Below are 27,513 nucleotides of genomic sequence, written 5' to 3'. Positions count from 1 at the left end.
ATTATTCCAGTTTTTTTTCCTTGTCCGTTTTGGTTCATTTAAAATCACATTTAGTATTGTGGTTCTAAGAGCTATGAATCTCTTAGTTGCCCTTGGCTGAGTACATTTTTTCTCTCTCCTGTTCTTAAGGACATCTTAAGATATCATGAGATGCTTTAATGAAATACTAATACAGAATTTTCTAAAGGATTCCACTTTCAAGTGTTGTCCTTTTCTTTGTGCCTTCTTCCTGACTAAACTCATCCTTACCCATAGCTTCACCTGACTCACACCTCTTGCCCGAGCTCCATGTCGGTATCAGACTGCCTCATGGATCTTTCAGCTTATGTGTATAATGAGCCCCTCGAGCTCATTATAGAAAATGGAGCTTATCAGCTTCACCTCCTTATTTAAACATGCCTTCTCCTCTCATTGTCCTTACCTGTTAATGGGACCATCATTCACTCAGACTCTCAAACCCCAAAGCCAAGAGTCAGCCTGACAACTTCTCCCAAGTATTCCACATTCATCTGGTTACTCTCCAGTTCTCTTCTGTCTCGCTAATGTCTCAAGTCTTCCCTGGCCTCCTCATCACTGTTGATATTGTCTCAATACGTCATGAAGGAGGCATTCACTTGCGTCTCCGTTGCTTTTCTTTTGCAGGTTGTTTACTTTGCCAAGAATGATCTCGTCTTCCATGACATCTTTCTTTAGCAAGCACTCAGGATTGTTCATTCTTAAATATTCAACTCAAATACTGACTTCTTCGCAATGTGTTCCCTGGCCAAATCCTCTTCTGCTTCTCTTGTCCCCTATCCTTCCCGTATAGAGTAAGGTCTACCCTTATCTTAGCTTCCAAGTCTGCACACAGAGACTTTCCTGTCAAATGTCTTACATTGCTTGCCCTTTTATTTATTATCCTCACTCACTTGCTTTGTTCTTAGTATAAAGCCCAGAACCTGCAGTCACTCAACAGATGTCTCAGCAAATGTGTGTCTACCCAGCATAGAGCATACAGTCTCAGGTAGTCCTGTATCCAGAGGTGTAATTTTCTTTTGTCTCAACCTAACTCTATTTCCAAAAGAGGGTTAAAAATTAAAAATAAATTTTCCTTTAAGGTGAAATTTGTTAGCCATCCAAGTAATTCAAACTTATCCCACCATTCATTTTCCAATCCTCAAATACAAAGGATGCATATGAAATATTATGGCATGGGAGTAGGAAATGAAATTGAGGGTAGAAGTGAGTCTGGTTTTCAGTCTTCATTCACCTATAACTTTCATTGGGGCAGACCCATATCATTTATTTATTTATTTTTATTATTTGACAGATAGACAGTGAGAGAGAGAGACAGAGAGAAAGATTTTCCTTTTGTTGGTTCACCCCCCAAATGGCTGCTACTGCCAGCGCTGTGCCAATCCAAAGCCAGAAGCCAGGTGCTTCCTCCTAGTCTCCCATGCGGGTGCAGGAGCCCAAGCATTAGGGCCATCCTCCACTGCCTTGCTGGGCCACAGCAGAGAGCTGAACTGGAAGAGGAGCAACTGGGACTAGAACCCAGTGCCCATATGGGATGCTGGCACTGCAGTTGGAGGATTAACCAAGTGAGCCAAGTTGCCAGCCCCCAGACCCATATCATTTATTCTTGAGCCTTGGACTTTGGCTTCTGTCCGTAAGACATTTGCTGAAGACCATGCAAAGGCCCATTTTAGTCTTCCACCATCATGCCTACATGCCAACTGCAAGACCTCTCCTGGTCCTGCCAGCCATGACTGCATCCTTCTCAGGAACTCTGCTTTGACTTTCCCATCCCACACTGGAGTGGCCGGACATTCTGTTCTCATCATAGCAGGGCCCCTTGGTCCAGCTGCCTGGACAATTGACCACAGTGTTTTCTGCTCTAATGCTCAGGCTCATGGATGGCTGTATGACAAATCAATGAATTCTTCTCAAAGATTTGCTGCTTCTGGTCAGTTTTCCTACTTCTCTTTATCCCTAATTTTTTTCTTTTTGGACCAAAGTAGTCTCGTACCATTTCACATTCTTGCCTGTTCTATGATTCCTGAAATATAATCTAGCATCTAAAGCCAAGATTCTGCTGCTTGATATGCAAAGCTAGCTTTTTAGAGAGCACTCTCACTCACTGTCCCCCAAAGAACTTTATCTTAGCAAAATCAAGTTTCTTTTAAACTAAAACTGGGTTGACTTTTGCATTATTGTCTCTGTAGGACTTTAAAGTGCTTAGTTTTAACTAAAGACAGTAAAATCTTCGGCACAAATTTGTCCTTACCCCAAAGTAACACATATACTGCTAGATTTATAAGAGGAGAGCCTGCTCTGCTATGTCCTGGGAAAAGCAGTAGAAGATGGCCCAAGCCCTTGGGCCCCTGCACCCACGTAGGAGACCTGGAGGAAGCTCCTGGCTCCTGGCTTCAGATCAGCGCAACTCCAGCCATTGCGGCCAGTGGGAGAGTAAACCAGTGGATGGAAGACCTCTCCCTCTCTCTCTCCCCAACCCCTCCCCCGCCCTCCCCGGCCCCTCCCTCTCCCCCTCCCCTCTCCCTCTCCTCTTCCTCTCCCTCTCCCTCTTAATTTTAAGTTTCTAGGCTCTCAAAGACATAAGTATAGGTGAGAACTCACAGGACCTCCATTAAGGCAAGTGTTCTGATTCTCAAAATAGCTTCTCCCTCTCCCTCTCCGTAACTCTGACTTTCAAAGTAAAATAAATAAATCTTAAAGAGGAGAGCCTGAGGAAATAAGGAAAGATAATAGGAAAGATAAAGCTAATCTTAAATTTCTAAATTGTATTCTGATTAAAAAATAGGGATGAATGCAACTTACTGTGCAGTTGGTGTCTGCTAGGTGAATGAAGTATGTAAGTGTGAATATCAGCTAGGCTTTGACTCTAGGTACTGTCAACTTGTGGGAGGCACAGACACATAAACAATATGAGTAGAACAAGGAAGGCTGGGAGAAGCATTGGAATAGAGCTACAAAGTCACTGTAATTGGATGAAGGCATAGGAAGATAGCCCTTCAAGTATTAGGATCTATACTTAATTCTTAGTCCTGCATTCATTTAGAAGAGGTTTGATCTCAAAAGATTTTAATTTTAAATATTTAAGATGACACTTCAGTGTCCAACCCTGCCTCTCGCGCTTATTGCAATATATGATGAATGTTAAGAACCACTACAGTATAGGAAATGGCTAACAGTGCCAGATAATTCAGGGTTGTCAGGATAAACCAGTCAGTTGAGTCACCAACATATGTGGCTGGAAGAAGTGGCCTTTCTAAAAAAGATGTGTTTATTATCAAAGACAGTGACAGAGAAAGAGGGAAAGACAGAAAGAAATCTGCTACCTGCTGGTTCACTCCCCAAATGGTTGCAATGGCAAGAGCTGGCCAGGCCAAAGCCAGCAGCCAGGAACTCCATCCAGGTCTCCCACGTGGGTGGCAGGGGCCCAGGACTTGGGCCATCTTCCACTGATATTCAAGACACGTTAGCAGGGAGCTGGATGGGAAGCAGAGCCACAGGGATGTGACCTGGTGCTCTGATTTGGGTGCTGGTGTCTCAGACAGTGGCTCAACCTGCTCTGCTGCAGCACCAACCACAGAAATGGCATTTGATAAAGCAGAACTGGAAGCCTTCTTTGGTTTGCCAGAAACTTGTGAGAATACAAAGAAAACAGTTTTACATCCTCTAATGCCATGGAAGCAACCCTCCCAAAGCCATTCATCTGGTAGCAGTGAGTGATATCACAAGCAGCAGCCAAGGTGGAATTGGCCAAGTCATTTTCCCTTTCCTTGTCCCTCCAGGACACAGCCAAATGGCATTATTGACCAATCCTGTGGGTTCTCACTTTCCATCCATCCCCCGATCCCTCTCCTATCACTGCTGCTCTGCCCTCATTCAGGTGAAGTTGCTTCCTTGCTGGTCATCAAAGTGCTATTGACCCTGCCCATTCATTTTCCATCTTAATTCAGAGATACTTGACAAAACATGCATTGGGATGTACTGTTATTGCATAATACTCACCAAACTTTGAGTAGTACAGAAATGTAATACTTCTACTTAGTAACTTTTACATTGATGCTTATTGAAATGGCATTTCAGATACAGTAGGTTAAGTGAAATGTATTGTTACTTTTTAAAAAGTATACATGACTCCTTGCAGGATACTAACTTGGGTTGACTTTCAGGAAACAACAAAATAGAATATCAACCAACATTTGGTCAGTCAGCATCTGAATAAGTTACTTTTTAAAGTTTGAAAATAATTCCTGAAGTAACTCACGAATAATATCATTTTAAGCATCTTAGAGAACCTCCACACTAAAGGAAGATGTTAATTTACTCTTAAAAAAAGATTTATTTGTTTATTTGAAAGACAGAGTTACAGGAAGAAAAGGAGAGATGGACATTTCCATCTGCTGGTTCACTTCCCTGGTAGCCAAAAGCCAGGAGCTTCATCCGGTCTCCCATGTGAATGTCAGTGGCCCAAACACTCAGGCCATCTTTTGTTGCTTTTCCCAGACCATCAACAGGGAGCTGAATTGAAAATGGGGCAGCCGGGACCCCACCTGGTGCCCAGAAGGGATACTAGCCTCTTGGATAGTAACTAGGCAGCAGCTTTGCCTGCCACACCACAACACCATCTCCTTAAGAAATATTTTAATGAGTTTCTGTATTTGGTTACAAACAAAAGAGGCCTGGGCTTCCATTCTTTTGTAAAGTCTTAGATTTAGAATAAATAACTCAGGAAAGTACAAAAGGCTGGCAAGGCTATGTTGAATTCTTTGCTCATGTTATGAGCCAACATCACATGCTGTTTTGGGAGCCCCTTTGTGCTCAGGTTCTGAAGTCTTGCTTCCCTTCAAGGGTATCATTGAGTTTTGTGTTTTTTCTCTCGTTTCCTGATCTTAACGGGTGCTTGGGTGCCCTTTGATGACTTTGGTGTTTTACTTGTTAACTCTGACCACATGATTTAAAACAATTTTTAGAAACCTCTTGTTTTTGAGACCAATAATAGATTACCCTCCTCAGATGTGGTTCTTCCTGTAAATAACATGCATTTGCTTTTATTTTTTGTCACTGGTGGACCAGACTAGTTGCCATCAGTGTTTTTTCTTTCTTTTGACCTTTTCAGATCGGGTAGAGTGATTGTAGAGTAAGAGTTAATTACAGTCCCACGAGAGCCTGTGAGATGGAGCGCATGAGCAGTATGCACACTAATAACTTTCTCCCAGAAACTGAGTGGACTTTGTTCCAAATTGAATGGATGCTCCCGTACTCACAGAGTGTTTATGGCCCTTCCCAAGAACATATGGCGCTTAGGGCTGAGTCCTGAAATGCCTTTCGATCTTAAAGGGTAGAAGACTGAAACCAGGTTTGCTTTATACTTACGTCAAATTTATGAAAAGTTTTTAAGCTAAGTTCCATGATATAAATAAAAAGACTAGGGTAAAATTTTTGCTATAATAATAGCTATTAGCCTGGCACAGCAATTCAGACTGCTTCATTTTAGGTCTCTGTGGGATTTCCTTTTTAAGCTTATTCCCTCTAGAAAACGGGGTAAGTGGAATTATAGGGAAAAGTTTGTTCAAGCCTGATGCCAACCGAATACAAAATTTCTCTGTCCAGAGAGATAAAAAAGCCTTAACCAACTACCTCTGAATAGGGTAAGCGTTGCCCAGTACATGTTATTAATAGCACTGTGCACACTTACTTGAGTACAGTACAGCCCTGTTAAAATGAGATGTCTTAAACCCATCATCCACAGATAAAGCAAAGTAAATTGTTCGAAGTGAATGAATTGCTGAAATTCTATTTAAACTTTTGAAGCAAGTTTTAATGTGCTGCAGCCACTGTTGAAATGAACTATAGTTGCATACAAAATTAATTGGATTGAATGAAGATGGTGCTTTAGTTAATATGACTAAATAATTCTGACTTTGAGCAATTTATAATTAAAGTCACTATTTTATCGCATTTCTTGTCTGAATTAACCTCTAAAATTAAGTTTAGTAAATAAGAGAATATGTCACTTATTTATAAATGATAGCCCAAGATAAGATGACAAGACAGTAAACATAATAGGAATCATTTATTTTCATGCCAAATAAGTTAATGTGGTATCTTCTTTCGTTATCTGGCCATCTTTGAGTTAAAAATAAAATATCACTTTAAAAAGTTTGACCATTTTATGAGTATTTCCTAGATGTATTTCTGTTGTTTTAAAGTTAGAAGCTGTGATCTTTAAGCAATAGTAAGCAATATTTCCAACATCTAAATTTACCTGTGAATTGGGGAGGGTGTTTATGGTGGGTACACACAGCAAAAACACCACTTAGGATTCCACATCCTACATCGGAGTGCCTGGATTTCAGTCTTGGCTCTGATCCAGATCCCAGCTTTGCTAATATTCACCTAAGGAGGCAGTGAGTTATGGTTCCTGCCATTCAGGAGAGACTCGGATTGCGTTTCCAGCCTTAGTTCATGCAGGGCATTTGACAAGTGAGGCAGCAGGTGGAAACTCTCTCTCAAATAATTAAAAATAAGTAAGTTTACCTGCTTATTGATATATATATATGTATATATATAAAGACTCCTAATCTAATGTAATGTCATAAGATATTTTAGAATTCATAAAATATTGTATAATTATATGTTAAATAATAACTATGTTTGTGAAATTATCAGTATCTACAAGCTTCTCTTAAACATACTCTACCAAGCTTCTGTAATGGCTTTCAGATGGTAATAAAGTTTAGTGTGATTTTATATGGTCTATTTAAAGTAGATGAGAGGTTATCTACACAACCAAGGTAAGAACCTACAAACCTGTCAGATGATTATGTAAATGCAGAGCAAGTCAGTTATGAAAGTTGATAATAAATGTGAGTAATTGAGAGTGAATTTCAAATGGATTTTCTGTATTTCACAGTAATGTAAAATATATTTGTTAGAAGTTTGCTTTCTCAGACCTGAGAGAAGAATCATTTGAAAGTATTAGGGCCTAGGGTAGGGGAGAGCAATCTCAGTTAAGATCTTTTAGCCTGTTGGACCAAGTTGGATAGTTAGGGATCCTAGATTCCCTGCTGTGTGATGTGCTCAGGGCAACCAGCATGGTTTCTGTCCCTGGCTAAATACCATAACCTCCTGGGGAGCTTTCAATAAACAGTTGCCCAGAACACACCTGGGAGTCCCTCGGGGAAGGGCTGAAGTCTTTGTGTTTTTAAAAATCACCTTCCTCCTGCACTCTCAGTGCCCAAGAGTTCACTGGTCATTAAGAACACTTGTTTTCACTCTGTAACTGCCTGCCTCGTCGTCATGTTCCAGTGGCCTCCGTGTGGGAGCCTCATATTTCTGTGCCCAGCAGTTGAAATAAGGCCAGAGAGGACACAGTAGAAGCGCACCGCTCTTATAAATGGGAAAGACATCGCTCTAGACCATTCTGAAGACAGCAGTCAGTTTCTGAGGAAAGGAACTGAAAGGCCTAGTACTTTTTTTAAATGTTTACTTTGATTTATTTGAAAGAGAGAGAGACAGACAGACTCTTCCATCCACTGGTCCACTTCCCAGATGCCCGCAATTTCAAGACCTTGGCCAAGACAAAGACAGGAGAGCCTGGGACTCCCTCTGAGTCTCCCACGTGGGTGCCAGGAACACAGGTACCTGAGCCATTGGCTGTCTTCCCAGAATGTGCATCAGCAAGAAGTGGGTAGGAAGCGGAGGAGCCATGACTCAGAGCAACACACGGATATGGGATGCAGTGTCCCAAGCCCACTCATAGCTACTGCTGTTTGTTATGTTTCCTCAGACATACATTTCATTATTAAAGAGGACTATGGCTGAGGCCACTCAGGAACATGATGGGATGAGGGTTGGACAGACTCACAAGCCTATGTTGTCAGAGCTGTGCCCCCAATATTACAAGACAAACTGCCCCATATTGGTCACTATTACCTATTTTGTAAGAAAGAAATGACTTGGGACTGGAAGTGCCTTGTAATCAAAGAAAAGAGCTTGTCTCTCTGGATATTTGGATGTTCTTTTATTTTACTATTGTTCATTTATTTGCTTTTCTTAAAAATTGCAGTCACACTGTCACATACCCAGAAAGAGAGCTGGATCTACCTCTCTCACACTTAACTGCCATGTTAGCCTGGCCATCTTCCCACAGCTCCCTGCATATGTACGGAAATGTGCTTTGAAAACCAAGCCTGGCACAAATAGTTTACTGCTAGCAAAGTTATCTACATGTCACTCTCTCCTTGTTAGTTTCACCTTATTTATCTTTGTATCCCCCAAATCTACCACCTAATAGGAACCAGACAAATGCATTTTACGTAACAATGAGGAAACAACGTAGACTTAGATACAGTGAAGCTTGAAGGCTTGCTTTCTGCAAATCCATGCCCCCAGATCTGTTAAAACCGTGTCCTTAAATATCCTTTTTTTGCCAGCACAGGAACAGAGCTCATGTTTTTGTTTGTAGTTAAATGTAATCACCTTGTTCCGTGACTGTTGTATTCTTGATGAAATATCTTCAGTAATCTTGTACATTACGATTTACCCATTTTCCTCCATTTTTGGTCACTCAAGAGCACAAAATGGTAAAATGCATATTTATATTTTCAGTGTTAAAAAGGACTTATTTCACAATGCTGACATAATCAGGATGCAGAATGAGGTAAAAATGAAATATGTAAAATCAGCTATGCCTCAACAATAGCTAATTTTGATTTTCCTTTTATACTTTTTGGTTTTTTTCCTAAATGATCACAGTATTACACAAAGTCTGCAAGTCCTCCACATATTTTTGGGGTCAAAAGATCTGTCTCTCTCCTTTAGGAAATTTACCAGTGGTGTGGTTCCTCATGCAACAAATATGAGCGTCTGAAAGCAAACCAAGTTGCCATTGGCATTCGAGACAATGAAAGGAAAGGCAGATCTCAGCTGATCGTGGTGGAAGAAGGAAGTGAGCCAGCGGAGCTTACGGAGGTACGGTGACTTGTGTTTGTTAGAGTTACCACCCTGGGGTGTGTGTGTGTGTGTGTGTGTGTGTGTGTGTGTGACATACAGAGAAAATGAGAGTGCTTTAACATATATCCCAATGCTGAGTCTAGGTCAGGAAAAACAACCCGGGAATCCAAGTCATGGACTGGGAAATGGAAGGCCATGGCTGTTCTCTCACTGTTGGTGTCTGTCAAGGGGAGCACTGCCCCCATCTTCTGCAGTAAATGAGGATCAACACAGGGGTGACAGTTTTGCAAGTGCTGCTCCTTAACACTATGTGATGAGTTGGAGAAGCTCATATGTTACTTATCACATAAACACACACATACACACATGCACACACATATACAGTCTTAGTATTTTGATACTTGCATTCTAATATAATTGGTTTCCATTATAATACTTTTATTTCTGTGCATTTAACCTTATTTTTCTTAAAAGGTATCTGATAGGTTTCAGGAGTGATTCAGAGTTGCCCAAAGCATATCCCTGTGCACAAACACACACACCCAGTCAACAAGTTGAAGTTAATGGAATGTCATTTCTTTTTCTGAGAGTTTAATATAACTGTTACTTTTGCCATAAGAGGAGTCTAAAATTCTAAAAATCTTTCAAAATACATTTTAAATTTGATATTTTAAGTTATTCAGTTTTAATGAGGATCTTTTAAAATTATTTAACTCCCCAAACTTTCAAAATTCTATATATGAAAGTTAGTAATGGCTTGACATCAAAGACCTCTTAATCAAGCAAATGATACCGTTATCATTCTGTATTTGGTACTAAAGTTTTGGAACATGTCTTCCTAACACATTAAAGTACCCCAAACTGAAAATATTGAAAAAAATTTTTCTGAGTTGTCTGAAAAGTTTATCTTAACTTGAGGTGTTTCAGCTTTCTGTTGATTACACTATTGTCTTCACACAATTTTAATATGATTTATCTCTAAAGTGTCCAGAAATGTATCCTCCAAACCAAAATACTCTTCTGTGGTTTCAATAATAATTCAGGTGTCCCCAAAAGGCTCATATATTGGGACTTGGTCCCCCAAGTCTTATGTTAATGGTATAGGATAAAATGTTGACAGTAAATGGATTAAGGTTGGGGACTTGCTCTAATTATGGCATCTGAGAGATGGGCCTAGTAGATCTTTAGGTCATTGGAGGTATGTCCTTGGAAGGTGGCTCTCAACAGAGGATTGGCTGTAAAAGCCGAGGAGGACCTTGCTGATTTTGCTCTCTCCCTCCCCTCCCCCTCCCTCCCTGTCACTCTCCTTCTCTCCATTCCTCCTCCTCCTCCTCCTCTCTCTCTCTCTCTCTCTCTCTCTGCTTACCAGCTCTCCGTGCGATCCTCCCATTACTATACTCTGCCCTCACCAGATACCTAAATTGGTGGAGTCACCCAGCCTTGGACAGTGAACCTCCAAGTCCTTGAACCAAAATAAAACTCTGCTTCCTAAGTAACTCCTCTCGGGCATTTGACTTATGGAAATGAAAAGCCCATATGACTTGACGGGGTAACAGAGGCTACTGAGGAGGCGGGAGAGGAGACAACAGGGCTTAACAAGGCTGGAAAGACAGGGTGTGTGGTCACCCTTTGATCTGTAGCTTTAGTGCCTTTAGAAGCTCATCTGCTAAATATGCAGCAACCCTGCGTGTGGCAGTAATGACCCCATCATACTGCGTGTTTGTCTTCCTCACTGTAAACATACACGTCTTGACAGACTGCACATAAACTGTATAAAGCTTATGTCATGATCTCTCATCTTTACATATTTAAAATCATCAATAATTGTAAGAAAAATATATCACTAGCTGCAGGGTCCCAAATTTTATTCACTGTTTATTCTTTAAACATTAGGAGGGAAGCTAAAAAAAAATTTCCTGAGAAAAAATATTATCTGATAGACATTCATTTTTAAAAAGACAGTATCTGGTAGATCTAATTTTTTTAATCCAAATTCCTTTTATCTTTCCCATCACTCCCAGCCTCTAGTAATCACATTCTGTGTTCAGATTAAGGTGGGGTTTTTTTTTTGTTTGTTTTTAATTTTAACTCTCACAAGTGAGGGAGAATATGCAGGATTTGTTTTTCTGTGTCTGGCTTATTTTACTCGACATGATGTCTATCCATTTTGCTGCAAATTGCAGGATTTGAGTATTTTTTAGAGCTGAATTAGATTTCATTGTCTATATATGCCACATTTTCTTTATCCATTCACCTTGGTTGATTATATGTTTTGCCTGTTGTGAACAGTGCTGCTGTGAACATGGTGGAACAAGAATCCCTTTGCAGAGGGGAACTCTCATAATGAGTTCATGTCTTCTAGACATACACCCAGTAGTGGGATTGCTGGGTCATATGGCAGTTCCATTTCTAATTGTTTAAGACATCTCCCTCCATACCATTTTCTTTTCTTTCTTTCTTTCTTTCTTTTTTTTTTTTTTTTTTTTTTGACAGGCCAAGTTAGACAGTGAGAAAGAGAGACAGAGAGAAAGGCCTTTCTTCCATTGGTTCACCCCCCAAATAGCCACTATGGCCAGCGTGCTGCGCCAATCCAAAGCCAGGAGCTAGGTGCTTCCTCCTGGTCTCCCATACAGGTGCAGGGCCCAAGCACTTGGGCCATTCTCCACTGCACTCCCGGGCCACAGCAGAGAGCTGGACTGGAAGAGGAGCAACCGGGACAGAACTGGCTCCCTAACCGGGACTAGAACCCGGAGTGCTGGCGCTGCAGGCAGTGGATTAGCCTTGTGAGCCGTGGCTCCAGCCATCTCTGTACCATTTTCCATAGCTTCTGTACTAATTTACATTCCTATCAACAGGACCTAAGGGCTCCTTCTCTACATCCTCGCCAGCATTTGTTACTCTCTTTTTGATAATAGCTGTTTTACAGGGATGAGGTGATAGTTCATTGTGGTTCTAATTTGATTTCTCATATCAGAACACCACTCCCTAGTGTCCAGTGCCCGTAGAAATCCAGGACATTTCTTGGTCTCTAGAGCACAACTCTGCTGTCCTCTGTCCTTGATCACGCTGCTTGCTGTCCCACTGTCTCATGGCTGCCTCCGGGGTACTGCAGTGGCCACCACTTCTCATTATTCTTGCTCACAAGTGAAAGTGCTCCACGACCTCCAACAACTACACAGCTGTAGAGCTGCACTTTTGAAGTCACAATCTGTTTGCGTTGTTCTTTCCCCAAATTTGGCATTAAGAACTCATACTTTTCATTTCATTTTCCATGAACGATTAGTGTCCTGCAGTACTTTGTAAGAATGGAAATATGAGTTTCTTGAGATGTTAAATTTTTAAATTTTATTTGTTATACAAGTTTCATGTATTTCATATATACAGATTAGGAACATAGTGATACTTGCCCTCTCCTATCCTCCCTCCCACCCAAGCTCCAACCCTTCTTCCTCCTCCCTCTCACATTCCCACTCTTAATTTTTACAAATATCTATTTTCAGTTTACTTAATGATCGTATAGTTAACCCTACACTAAGTAAAAGAGTTCAGCAAATAGTATGAGGGAAAAAAAGAACAACATCACTGTTCCTCAATGGAAGAGACAAGGGCTATAAACCAATATCAGATCTCAAAATGTCCATTTCAGCCCTCAGCATTACATTTCAGGTACTGTATTAGTTACCTTGGATCAGGGGAAAATATACGATATCTGTCTTTTGGGGACCAGCTTATTTCATTAAGCATAATGTCTTCCAGTTGCATCTACCTTGTTGCTAAAGACAGGATTTCTTTTCTTTTCTTTTTTACAGCTGGCTAGTACTCCATAGTGTGTGTGTGTGTGTGTATACATATATACACACCATAATTTCTTTATCCAGTCAACAGTTGGTGGACACTGGGCTTGATTCCATATCTTAGCTATTGTGAACATGGGGGTTCAGATAACTCTTTCAGATGCTATTTTTTTTTTTTTTTGGTTTGGGTAAATTCCCAGGACAGGGATGGATGGATTATATGGTTGGCCTATATTCAGATTCCTGAGGCATCTCCAGTGAAATATTAATTTAGTCAACAGACACAGTAAACACTGCAATACTAATAGAAAATAGAAAAGGTGTTTTCAGGAAGTCATTCTCTTTGTGTGTTTTGCAAGGCGCTTCAGCTTCCTCGTTTTTCTGCTTTCTACTTCCCTGAGATTGTCTCATAACTTCTTGGGAAATTGAACAATGTCCTAAAGATTTGGAATTTTCCATCCATGTGACATGGTTCATGCCTGGCACATAAGAAATACTCAGTGGAGTATTTGTCATATGATTGGTTTAACATTATTATGAGAACCAGATGGAAAGAGCAAGTCAGTTTATTGATTTATCATTCAAAGACTTTTAAGGAAAGGGGCCCTAAATATTTTCCACTGTCTCTAGATTATTGCAAGTAGAGAAAAGATGGCTCAGAGATACCAACAAATAAGAAGGAATTTTTCCCTTTCTTCTCTGTTGCATTGTAATTGTCATTTCTTCGATCTTGCTTTGCAGTAATGATACTTACTACACACTTGAAATCCAAAGAATCACAATGACAAACAGTGCATATTATGTGGTTATTCTGCTTTCTAGAACATTACAGTTACTTTAGTTATTTATTTCTAGAATTTATTGATGGCTTACTGTTTGTAAGGCACAATTCATTGGTTGTCATTTAATTTAATGAATCTGCTATTTAGATTTCTGGTATTTAATTCAGATACACATTTTGTTCCCCACAAGTTCATCCAGTGAGGGAAGTTGAAATATCTGAACAAAGATAAGAAATGCTTATAGTAACAGAATAGTTAACCATATGCTGCAATAAAGTGATAATATTTCAAATAACCTTCCTCTTTGTCACACCAAAGTTCAACATGATGACTTGTGACCTTACTGAGAAGGCACTACTTTTATATAATCAGTCCAAATTGATGCAAGTTGGCAATCATTTCTGAATGAGATAATTTTCCCATTAGTTTGCAGTTGAACGGGGGGAATGATGATAGAAGCAGTAAATAGGATAATGTAATCCCAACACAAATGGACTAAATGAGTAGTATAAGGGAAATGGATTGACCTTTGCTCACCAAGTCTGTATCTGAATTGATAAGCATAAAATTATCAAACTAGAATGGCAAGTTTATGTTATTCATTTGTTTAAGAGTTCCTGTTATAATATAATGGTGATGATAGTAAACAATAAAAAATGACAGCGAGGTTGTATTTTTTGTTAACTATAGGTCAGTTACATCTTACCTCTGTGCTAAGAATTAACCACATTCAGATACCAAAGGGCCAGAATTCTGATTCAGTGATTCACCATTCTTTGTATTCAGTTCAAAAATGCTTTTAACTATATAATAATAAATAATAACATTAATTTTATATCAATTTCTTCTTCCATCTTATACCTAAAATTGAACAATCTCAGATATTGAGATGTTCATGCTTTCTTAGTATCTATTTTGTAATTAATACTTGTTTAATCCCATGAGGAACTAGCTTACATATTAGAAAGACCCTTAAAACAGAGATGGTCTGGATTGTGCTTCTAAATACTATTTTCCAGAGCCAAGGACCATAGTATATTGAAGCAGAGTTATATTAACTGTCATTGTGCAAGTCAGCGTTATTGCTACTAGAATTACTATTACGTTTGCTAGAGTATCTGGTGCACCATAATATTACATTTACTTTTTTGGGGAAAAAAACTTACAAAATGTGTTATAAAGTGACTTTGTAAGAAAAGCATGGTTTTCGTGTATATGTGTGAGTGTGTGTATGTAAATGCAGTCTACTTCTCAGTGGAAACTAACGGAAAATCCTCTGGTTAGGATATCCCATAATATGCTCCCAATGAAAAAAGTACTACCATGCTACTAAAAAGAAAATACATTATTATTTGTCTACAGACAGACAGGATCCATGCAATTAGCTGGGTAAATGAAGCTCTATGCAATGCACAACCAAAAAATCAAATAGCGATGCTTTTCTGTGATGAATAAACAGCAAGCCACAATCAAAAATAAATTTTAAAAAGTCTAATAGACTGCATGTGGACAAGACAAAATGTTGAATAAAACCTGTTTTGAAGCAAGTAGAAAATATGCTATATCTGAATTGTGGTCCTGGAGCCTCATTCTCATATCTGTTTTCTATAAAGATAAAAGCAAACGGCTCACTGTTAGGCTGAATTTTTCTGTTCACTTCTTAATCGCTCTCAGTTTCATACAGGTGCTTCTTATCATTAACACAGGAGTTATGTGATCTAAGAAATGGAATTCACTTGCTGCAAAAGTAGATACCAAAAACCACCCCATGACAAGCATCCAGTGCTTGCTCTATGGCTGGCACTCTTCTACGTGATTTAGTTCTTGACAACAGTTCTGTGAAGTGGATGCATTTGTTGTCTCCTCATCTTTGATTTTATTCCCCCCAAAGCTGATCCTGCAACAAGGCATTAGGAGCAGTTATTTGGAAGTCCCACGAAGGAGTAAAGGAGTTAATGATGTGTTAACGAGTGGTTTACTAGATAGACCACAGAGACTTAGGAAACCGTGCGGAACACACTCCAGAACTGACCCACAAAGGCTGGGAGGCTGCAGGATGCAGCAGGAAATCCCATCTGCCTCCTTGCTTGGGGGCTGCTTCTAGTGCTCCAGAACCTCCAGGCTGCCTTGTGTGGGGACACAGTACAGCTCTGTGGCCAGATAACGCCATCAGAGAGAAGACTTTCACCCTTGTGACACAATAGAGGTCAATAGAGGGGCAGAGCAAGGTGAAAGATTCTAAGCACCAACAGCCTCTCCTACATTGTTCCTTCATAGAAGGGAAGTGAGTCATAGAGAGGCCCTGCAACTTGCCCAGGTGAAAATGAGACTAGGATACCTGTGAATCACGTACGGGCAGTTTTGATAGCTCTGATAGGTCTAAGAGTCAAAGAGATCACACAAACAAGACAAGTATCTGCTAATACTAACTGATAGAATCAAAAAGGGAGAGAAAGATCCAACATGGGAAGTGGGATACACAGCAGACTCATAGAATGGCAGATGTCCTAAACAACACTCTAGCCTCAGAATCAGCCCTCAAGGCATTCGGATCTGGCGGAAGAGCCCATGAGAGTATAGCAGGCATGGAAAGCCAAGATATCATGGAAAAAAAAAAAGACCTAAATGAATGATCTCTGTGAGTGAGATCCCAGTGGAAAGAATGGGGCCATCAAAGAAGGAGGTACCCTTCTCCGAAGGGAGGAGAGAACTTCCACTTTGACTATAACCCTATCGGAATAAGATCAAAGTCAACGAACTCTAAAGGCTTCCATAGCCCTGGCAACTCATGACTAGAGCCTAGGGAGATTACTGACGCCATGAACAGGAGTGTCAAATTGTTAAATCAGCAACAGGAGTCACTGTGTACTTACATCCCATGTGGGATCTGTCCCTAATGTGTCGTCTAAAGCGAAGTGATGCTATAACTAGTACTGAAACAGTATTTTTATACTTTGCGTTTCTGTGTGGGCACAAACTGATGAGGTCTTTACTAATTACATACTGAAGTGATCTTCTGTATATAAAGAGAACTGGAAATGAAAAAAAACAACCTGGTGTTAAAATGGAAATGGCATAGAAAATTAATTAATTTGAAAAAAAATTATGTAGGATCTCTGTCTTTAATGTGCTGTACATTGCTATTTAATGCTATAATTAGTAATCCAATGTAGTTTTTTCACTTTATGTTGCTATATGGGCAAAATGTTGAAATCTTTACCTAATATATACTAAACTGATCTTCTGTATACAAAGAGAATTGAAAATGAATCTTTACATGAATGGAAGGGGAAAGGGAGCGGGAAAGGGGAGGGTTGCGGGCGGGAGGGAAGTTATGGGAGGGGGGAAGCCATTGTAAGGTCATATGCACAAGACCACATAGACAGGTCCTGCTGAAACACTGGGAAGACCAGGGAATTCATCTTGTAAACAGGGACTGGTGGTGTATATGCAGCCTGAGTGTGGAGAAACGTCAAAGGAGGGAGGAGATTGGTGTGTCCTGTTCTTCCTTCTCAGCATTAGCAGCTAGTCCTTTGCTGACTGAACGGCGGACTGTTCTCCAGGTTTTGACTAGAGAATGATTTATAGATCTATCTTGAATCTGTAGTTTTAAATCCAAGACTTTAAAAGGAGTACACTGTCAAGACACAGAGACCGTTTTATGAAATCATTAGATCAAGACATGAATAAATATTAAGAAAGTGTAAATCCACAAATGGGTGTGGGTTGGAAGTTCCATGGGGAAATCATTATGCAAAGAGAGCAGTGTTGTGTAAGGTCACATAAAAAAGGGACAGCAGTGCTTTGATCAGAATGAGATTTGACTGTATGTATGTATAAAGAGTGAAGAAAGGATGCAAGATATACCTTGTGCTGAGCACTCACTGTGTTGGCAAGAGGAAAAATCACTTTCCACATGTTAATTCACTTAATCACCATCATAACTGAGTGCCACTAGTTGATGGTTTAAATGTGGAACCAAGACCACAGAGCCTCTTAGTGGTGACTCCATCCAGCTCAGGCTGCCTGATCCTGCCAAAGGAAGGGGTGGGTCATACAAGTTAGGAAGTGCAAAGGCCAACCTTGGAAGTGTCTAATCAAGCAGAGATCAGCCAGAAATGTCCGAAGGTTTGCGATCTTCTGAAAAAAAGTTTAGTGATCCCAGAAATGCCCGATGGCCTAAAAGCTGTACCTGAGATTTTGACATGGAGAAGCTTCCAGACCTCCAGGCCTGATAATTTACCCAGGAGAGACATGCCCTGGGAAGCTGATGTGAACTTCAGAAATGCTTGGCAGACCTGCCCTGAAGGCTGATGCCACTGAAGATTTGAATCATGTCACCAAACCTGGCCAGAGGACTTTAAAAGAAGCAGTGCTAGGACCTCAGTCAGATTAACTGTCAGTCTAGAGATTGGATTCAGTCATTGACAATTTTTTTTTATAACTGCCCAGAGAGTTCTAATACACAGCCAGTGAAAACAACTGTGTGATTAATAAGTTGGCATTCTGGCTTGTGTATTTTCCATTTTATAGTAGCTTGTAACTTAACTTTCCACATAGTAGTGGCGAATCAGCTTCCATATTAGTGTAAAGGACGGGTTAAGTTGCGTTTGACCCTTTAAATCTGACCTCAAATATGTCGATGCTACAATAGAACTAAAGAGCACACTTGCATCATGGAAAGTTCTCCAAGGCCACAGCACCGCCCTAGTCCTCTATAGACTCTTCAAGGCATGTATGACTATTTAAGCTTACATTAAAATTAAGTAAAATTTAAAACTCACTGAGTCATATTAGCTGTGTTTGAGAGGCTCAGTAGCTACAGATGCTTAATGCTGTGTTGGGTAGCACAGGTGTGGAATGTTTCAGCATTGTGGAAACTTCTATTGCTCAACTCTGTGCTAGATAATTAAGTAGCTACTCTTCTGCAGAGGTTCACTTTGCAATTTTCTTTGTTCTTCTCTCCACACATGTGTATTACATGCTTTCTCCCCACGCTGCACCACCAAAATTCCTTTATCCACTGCTTAGTGTGTAATTTCCCCTTTATTTGGCATAGATAAAGGAACCAAAGTATTTTGGGAGGCTGAGAAGCACATCACTGAGACAACAGCTGCATACATGTGGAAATAGGTGGACTGGCTAAATGAGGCCCTTCCCTTCCTAAGAATTGCCTGTTTTTTAATCTCTGTGGATCTTCCCTATGATCAAATATTTGTCATACTTACATAAGGCATAAAATGTCTTGCAGCAAGTAAATACAACAGAAAGGATTTACTGCTCCAGTTTGCTTCTGTGTTCCATATGCTTCCATATGATTGTTTTTCAGTGGAGAAAAGCAAATAAGGCACAAACATTACTGAGTAATTAACATGTTTGCTCTTGAAACTTGAGGCCCTTCTTTGTTTATAGTGAAAGTAGAAGTAGAGCCATCGACACAGAGATGATTAAGATGAAGAGTGGACATTGGAGCAGCAGTTTCAGCACCTGTTGGGCACCAGCATTCCATATCAGAGTGCTGGGTTCCAGTGCTGACCCCTGCTACTGCATACCCTGGGAGGCAGCAGGTGATGGCTCAAGTATTTGAATACTTGCCATTCACATGGGGGACCCAGACTGATTTCGGGGCTCCCAGGCATTTGGGAAATGAGCTAACAGATCGGAGATATTTCTCTTTTTTCTCTCTCATATGTGTACGTCTGCTTCTCAAATAAAATAAAAATTTTGAAATACCTCATTTTCTTATAAAAGCATTGAATTACGAGTTCAAGGCCCTGGATTTAAATCTTTAGTATTTATGAGAAATGAATCTAAGGCAGAGCTCCTCACATGCTTCAGCCTCTTTTTCCTAATCTATCAAGCAGAAGTAATAATGACACTGGTCCTGTCTTCCCTCAGAGCTCTTTGGTAAGGCATGTGAAACCCTCTATATTAAGTGCCAATAGTTCAAGTGTGACCTGGGTTGGAACATTTTCATCCAGTGTTTTATGGTGTCCTTCATCCCAGTCACATACAGTTTCCACTTTCTTACCAATACTTATAAAATGACCAACTATCCTGGCTTTTTGAATAAAGAGGGAAAGTATATCTTGAGGAGTTGGAGTGGGAATATTGGAATTCCATTCTAGATGAAGCTGGCTAGAATGTGAAAAATAAATAAAAGCAGATGCACATACTGTGAAAACTGTTAAGAGAGTGTAGAAAGTTGTATCTCAATGCCTGATCCTCCTTTCCACAAAATAGAATTTTCATACAGGCCTATTTAAGTTTTAGAACAAAATCTCACAGGCCTTTGACATAGCAATTAAGGTACCACATGGGATGCCCATATCCCATATTGGAGTGCCAAGGCTCAAGTACTGGCTCCACTCCCTATCGTTTTGTCTTCTTTTAGGGGATATTTGCCCATACAACACTGATGCAGTGGAAGAATTTCCATCTCAGCTTTTAGTGGCCATGGTACTGGCAGAACCAAGCATAGGAAGTTAAGAGAGAGGACTTGGGAAAAGATGAAAATAGAAATACAAAGAGGAAGACAGGACGCCATGATCATTATGAATGGAATGAGTTCATGAGTTCTGCGGTGTGAAAGCTAGTACTTGTCTGTTGATAATGGGAGATCAAAAAAAAAATGTTAAAAAAAATGATAATGGGAGAGCCACATGTAATCTCTGTCAGAAAACAACTACTTTAGCCCCAGAGACAAGACTTATACTGTTTTTTCCCAAAAAAACTTTTTTATTTCAGGAATACATAATTTCACAAGTACAACTTTAGGAATATAGTGATTTTTCCCACTATACCTGCCCTCCCACCCTTCCTCCTCCTCCCTCTCCCATTCCCAGTCCTATTCTCCATTAAGATTCATTTTCAATTAACTTTATACACAGAAAACCAACTCTATACTAAGTAAAGATTTTAACAATTTGCACACACACACACACAAACTGAGAACAAGTTTTACAGTTAATTCTCATACAACTCATTGAGGACAGAGGTACTACTTGGGGAGTAAGTGCACAGTGACTCCTGTTGTTAATTTAACAGTTAACCCTCTTTTTTTGACAGGCAGAGTTAGACAATGAGAGAGAGAGAGAGAAAGGTCTTCCTTCCATTGGTTCACCCCACAAATGGCTGCTATGGCCAGCACGCTGTGCTGATCTGAAGCCAGAAGCCAGGTGCTTCCTCCTGGTCTCCCATGTGGGTGCAGGGCCCAAGCACTTGGGCCATCCGCCACTGCCTTCCCGGGCCACAGCAGAGAGCTGTACAGGAAGAGGAGCAACTGAGACTAGAACCCGGTGTGCCGACGCTGCAGGCAGAGGATTAGCCTAGTGAGCCTCGGCGCCAGCCAACAATTAACACTCTTATGAATGATGTCACTGAGCCCCAAGGCTCTTGACATGAGCTGCCTAGGCAATGGAAGCCTTTTGAATCTACAAACTCCATCAATATTTAGACAAGGTCATAAGCAAAGTGGAAGTTCTCTCCTTCCTACAGAGAAAAGTACAACATACTTCTTTGATGGCCACTTCTTTCCACTAGGATCTCTTTCATACACAGAGATCCTTGATATAGAATATTTTTTGCCACAGTGTCTTGTCTGTCTTTGCCTGAAATGCTCTCATGGGCTTTACAGCCAGACCAGGATGCCTTAAGGGCTGATTCTGAGGTCAGAATGCTATTTAAATTGATTATCATTCTGTGAGTCTACTGTGTAGACTAGTTTGCATGTTACAACATTCTCTCCTTTATAATTCTATCTATTATTATTACCAGACACTTGATCCTATTTATATGATCACTTTAACACTTAATCCTATCTATATGTTCACTTTAACACTAAATATGATCACTTTAACACTTAAGATGACATTTTTACCACCCAGCTTACTGGGATTTGGGATCCCATGGCAAATAAAGTCCTTTTGAATTACGTACTGGAGGACAGCATATTAAACATGGCATATTAGTTACATATGAAGATATAAATCCCAAAATATTAGATAAACACAGCATAGTAGTACACTCTGGAGTCAGAGTTCAAATCCTGGCTTTGTCACTTACTTGCGTTGTGACCTTAGGTCACACTAGCTTGTGACATTAGCCTGTTTCATCTGGTACAAAATGGGATAACAGCAGAGCCAACTGTCAGAGTTGTTGCAAAGAAGAAATTAATAAATATGAAAGTGCTTTGAATGATGTTTCATACATAGAGATATCTAATCTGTCAAATACTCACAAAACTTGAAAAATGCCCAACATGGAACATGCTAGCACTTGGCAGTGTTAGATAAATAGGTGCAATGCTTAATAGGGCAATAAATGTGTGAATAGGTTCCAATACATATGATTTTGACAAGATGAGTTCTAGATGTTAGAGTAGTTTCCAGAAAAATAAAATCATAAATCTCATGCAAATATCAAATATTCCATGGCAAAAATTTTATTAAATTTTTCCACTAATTAGAGAACCAATAAAATGATCACTAGTTCAAAGAAAAATCCAAAAATACATAGGAAATAGTGTTGAAATGAATTTGCTGACATACGCAAACTTGGCCTTTCTCCTGGGACAGAATTTTCTCTCCACCAGACAAACTTCCTGAAAATCTCTATGAACATAGATCACTTGCCACTGTCAGTCTTTTACTGAATTAGAAAATAGCTCAAAGGAAAAGTGCAGACCCCTGTAGCACAGGATCACGGAAGAGTCCCTTAGGCACCATCTGTGGAAAGAATCTTTTTGGTCATTTCAAAGACTTGCTCAGTTTCTCTTGATTTAGGGAATTATGCAGCCAGTCATTCTGAAATGAGTAATTAGCTGCAACACCTGCCAGCTCTGTGAAAGCCTAAGTGTCATTGATCAAGGGTGACTTTTCTGTAAGATGAGGTTTACCTGGGGCCAGATGTAGTTCATGGGAGCTCCCGTAAGGATGCAGTGATGCGTCCAAATCTCCTGCCACAGTGTGTGTGAGACAAGGTAGACATTTAACAAGCAGTGACTATTGTAGTATTTACTGTATAATTAGCTGGACTCACCAAAGAATAATTATTCGATGTTACTTCTACCACACCAAGTCAACCTAAGTAGAAATCACATGCAGCATTGGGTAGAGCCCAGGAGGAGAAATTCCTGCCCCAGCAAACACAAGAGCATCAGTCTGATAAGCAGACAGGAGTTCTGGTTTGGTATGGTAAGTGCCCAATTCAGAGTCACCTGGAATTGAGATGCCTGAGCCTCACCCTAAACTTACTAGTGATGTAATAGATGGTGGTTGGGAATCTGTATTTCATCAAGTCATCCAGATGCCACTTGGGCACACTGAGGTCAATTGACCATTGATTCAGATGTAAGATATATTTTTTTTATTTTTAAATTATTTTCCAGTTTTATGAGGTGTGGTTGACAAAATTGTATGTATCTAAGGTATTCCATGTGAGGTTTTATATATACTCCATGAAATGATTACCACAGTCAAGTTGATTAGCATGTCTGTCAACTCCCATGGTTATGTGTGTGTGTGAGAGAGAATACTTAAGATCTCTTAGCAGATTTCAAGTATGTAGCACGTTATTGATTATAGTCACCATGCTGTGAATTAACTCTCCATTATTCGGCTTATAACTGAAGTTTTATACCCTTTGACCAGTATCTCCCCATTTCTCTCACAACCCAGACTCTGGTAACAATGGCTCTGCAGCCCCATGAATTTCACTATTTTATAATCCATGTATTATTGAAACCATGTGTTATTTGTTTTTCTGTATCTGGCTCATATCACTTAGCACAATGTCTTCTAAGTTCATCTATGTTGTTGCAAATGACAGGGTTTCCTATATGAAATGAGAGGCCTCCCAGCTAGTGTATCGCATAAGTTGTAGAATGACAAGATGAGATCAAACTGCAGATAAGATGGAACTGACAGGAGTAGCTGTAACCGTGACAGGAGGAAGGAGGGCCTTCACTAGGATCAGAAGAAAGAAATACAGGCTGATGTGTGGCACAGCAGGTTAAACAGCAGCCTGTAGTGTGAGCATCTCGTGCGAGCACCAGTTCGAGTCCTGGCTGGTCCACTTCCTTCCCAGCTCCCTGCTAATGCACCTGGGAAAGCAGCAGAAGATGGCCCAGGTGCTTAGACCCCTGCCACCCATGTAGGAGACCTGGTTGAAGCTCCTGAATCCTGGCTTCAGCCTGGCCCAGCCCCAGCCAATGGGTCCATTTGGGGAACCAGCAGATGGAAACTCAGTCTCTCTCTCTGTTTCTCCTTCTCTCTCTGTAACTCTGCCCTTCAAATAAACAAACTTTTTTGTTTTTTGGGTTTTTTTTTTAGTTGTTTTGCAAAAGATGATTAAAAAAACAAAGAAGGGAGTAGGAAACAGTGACGCTGGCCATTATTATAAAATACAGAATTTAATGATTAAGTGGGCAAGAGATTCAAAGTGGTGGAGAGAAAGAATTCAAGACTAACTTTAAGTCCATTAATTTTAGGGAGAGTAGAGGTACACTGACACCATAGAGAACTGAAAATGGTCAGTTTTGTAGAAAACCAGTTCTGCTCAGGACATGTTATATGACAGCAATACTTTAAAATAGAAATTTATAGGAAATAATTGAAAGAAAGGAGAGCTCTAAACTTGAGTGACAGATTCTTGACTAGAACAGTAAAGGAAATACACACTTTCAAATAAGGCTTCTGTGTTTTCTTGCCCCTTGTATGTTATTTCACATACCAATCATGTGAGCTAAGTGCTGCTCACATAGGCAATCCAAAATGAAAATATTTTAAATATAAGCATGATCCTACCTGCAGAGGAAAAGAAAAGCTGTATTTACAGTTTATGACAAAAATCAAAATTATGGCACAGTTGATAAAGTAAGCATAAGTAGTAATTTCAAAAAGTTTGTAGAAAATGAGATTAAAAACTAAGTTTGTGCTGCAAAAAAAAAATGAAATCCATGCATATGAAAGGTCTTCAAAAAGTTCATGGAAATGTGTATTATGAAAAAAATTATGTATGGGTTTCAAATTTTTGGCATCAAAATAAACATCTTTTAATTCCAAAGAACCGTCATATTTAGTATACTCCTTCTAGGCAGGGTATACAATTCTTAACATTCAGACAAAGAGACTGGAAACTCATTTATGTATCCCAGTGAAGTATTTGGTAAATGCTGTTTAAATGATCCTTAGAGATATCTAGCAATATTTAGCACTCTTGTACCCCTGGAGTTAAACCTGATTTTGGTAAATCCCTTAGGTTCAGTTTCCAGCTATGCTACAGTCCCTTGAGAAGCTAATTAAGATAACTGGATAATATGGAAATTGTTGTCTGGAAATTAAAAGTTAGAGTGTGTCCCAAATCCCTGAGTCAGCTGGCCCACAGGGAGACTTCCCAGCAGGATGTGCTCCTAACCCAGACTGTTTATCCAAAGCTCTGTCCTGGCTGGGGTATAATTACAAAGGAGGCTGGAGGTCTGATGGCTGGTATGAAATCTATGTACTTCTACCAAAGTAAAAAAAATTTAAAAAAACTTTCGGTTGCAAGTGTTTTGGGTTTTAGCATGATGCTACTTTTAACAGAAAAGAAAGACTATTACAATAACTTAGCATGTACAGTAATTAAAATGTTTTGTTGATTGCTGCATGGCATATTCCCCAAAGCGGTAAGTTCTTTGTGAAAGTACCCATGCTCTCACAAGGGTTAGATTTATGTACTTTTTACAGTAGGCTGACTTTCATCAGTATACATTTCCATGCACTATATTATAAGGAAAACAATAGAAATTATATCATTGTATGGTAAATATCAGATTTAAATAAATCTCTTTATATAGTCTAAATTTGAATTTCTACTATATTTTTATAAAATTTACATTATTTAGAATAAGTTATATTTTACACCTGTCCTTAATATTGATAGTATTTGTATCAGTTAATTTAGTGAATTATTAAAGTGCTTATCAATATATTTTTGTGAGTTTAATATGAAAAAATTCAAAGATTGATCTTTGTCCTGCCAAAGACTTTACTTGAACTTTTGGGTTGCATCACATATGCAAAGAACGCGTAAGAGCCACCATCGAAGAACATCATCAGGGTAACAGGACTTGAATTTGCCACCACTGTGGCTCTGACCCCTGCACTTGTTCATTTTAATTTTAGTTAGTGTATAATTAACATCTTCATAAGTGTAAGATGGCTTACTATTATTTTTAACTTTATGTCCTTGAATGAGAAATCTGTATCTGATCCAATGTTCCTTTTTTTCTAGGTTTTAGGGAAAAAGCCAGAGCTCCAGGAGGGAGATGACGATGATGACACCAGAGCAGACATAAGCAACAGGAGGGCGGCGAAACTCTACATGGTGAGCTCACCAGGGCGGGGCCTTTGTTGCTGCACAGCCGCCCACAGCTATGCAGCCCGTCATGACAGGGATTCTCACGGTTTATCACTCTCATTGCCATCACAGGGAAGTGTGTAGGGCCAATCGGTTCTGTGCTCTTGTGTATTTATTAAAGAATTCTTTTTCATGGTTTTTTATTAATAATAACAAATTAGTGAACTTATATCTTACATAAAATTCTATATTTAATTTTTTGTTGAGTTACAGAGAGGGAGAGACAGAGAGAGAGTTCTTCCATCGCTGGTTCACTCCCCAAATGGCCACAACTGCCAGAGCTGTGCAAGGCAGGAGCCAGGAGCCAGGAGACTTTTTCAGGTGTCCCTCCTGAGTGGCAGGGGCCCAAATACATGGGCCGTCTGCTGCTGTTTTCCCCAGGCCACCAGCAGGGAGCTGGATTGGAAGTTGGAGCATCCAGGACATGAACATGGACCATATGGGATGCTAGCATTGCCAGTGGAGTCTTTACTGGCAATGCCACACACCAGTCCCAATTCTGTGTTGCTCTAGTAGCCTGCAACAATATGTCTTGTTTCAAAATATTTGCTTTCTAGAGAGTAAATATATTGTGTAAGCTTTTCCTTAGAAATTCGTGATGAGATGATAGTATCTTCAGCTGATCTGCGACTTCCTCTTTAGATGTGTGAAGACATTCTTTGTTACAGGAAGGCAAAGCTGCCAGGCCGAACAGCTGGAAGGAAGAGTCAAAGCCACCAGTCCAGAAGTGGCAGACCTTGAGCGCCCAGCCCTAAGGCAAAGGACTGCCCAGGGTACCTTGGAGAGAAAGACAGAGAGAGACAGAGACAGAGAGAGACAGAGACAGAGGCGTTACATTAGATGATGGCTCTCATTCTTCCCAGCTCTGTACTTTTACTGTTTTATTGCTGGTAAACATGACAAAGAGCCACAAGACATAACGAGGACTGCGAAAATGAGATTCTTCAAGTGTTCTGTCCCCTTTACAACTTTTTTTATAGATGATTTTGTTCATTTCCTCGAAGGCAGAGTGACAGAGAAGAACACACACACACACACACAAACAGAGGAAGGGGGAGATGGGCAGGGAGAGAATATCTTCCATCTGCTAGTTCACTCCCCAAATGGCAGTCACCTCCAGGTCTAGGCCAGGCTGAAGCCAGGGACCAGCATCTCCATCCTAGTCACCCACCTGGATAGCAGAGACCAAGTACTTGGGGCGTCCTCTGCTGCCTTGCCCAGGTGCAGTTAGCAGGACGCTGGGTGCTGGAGTTGCAACTGGCCACTTAACACCCCACCCCTGCCTTGGCAACTTTCTAAACACATGACTTGTAGCAGATCATAACCTCCCTGCACTTAGGAGTTATTTCATCTGTACTAGGAAGAGTTATATTTGCTGCTCTCTAAGGGACTTTGTGGTTCAGAAACTAGGATTTTAAAGGAAGTGAAGTTGCATTGTATAACTTCCTTTTTTAACAGGAGGTGTGTTTTTTTCTTAGATGACAAAGGAAAAACGTGACCATTTCTGTGAACTATGATGGTTTTGATATGAGCCATAAAGAAATTGCTATTTCACTACTTCATGGTTTTATTAC

General features: G+C 40.1%; 1 protein-coding gene across 1 annotated transcript in view; it reads left to right on the top strand.

Annotated features, from left to right (window-relative positions):
* SCIN (scinderin) overlaps nucleotides 1–27,513 on the top strand; it is a 67,865-nt gene that overhangs the window by 16,659 nt on the left and 23,693 nt on the right. Inside the window, exons 4-5 of the mRNA XM_062178223.1 lie at nucleotides 8,833–8,982; nucleotides 25,814–25,906. Coding sequence (XP_062034207.1) covers nucleotides 8,833–8,982; nucleotides 25,814–25,906 — 243 coding nt within the window. The remainder of the gene's footprint in view (nucleotides 1–8,832; nucleotides 8,983–25,813; nucleotides 25,907–27,513) is intronic.

This window comes from Lepus europaeus, chromosome 20 (genome assembly GCF_033115175.1).
Source record: "Lepus europaeus isolate LE1 chromosome 20, mLepTim1.pri, whole genome shotgun sequence".
Taxonomy (NCBI): domain Eukaryota; kingdom Metazoa; phylum Chordata; class Mammalia; order Lagomorpha; family Leporidae; genus Lepus; species Lepus europaeus.
Note: the sequence above shows the minus strand (reverse complement) of the source record. Positions and strands in the feature narration are given on the sequence as shown.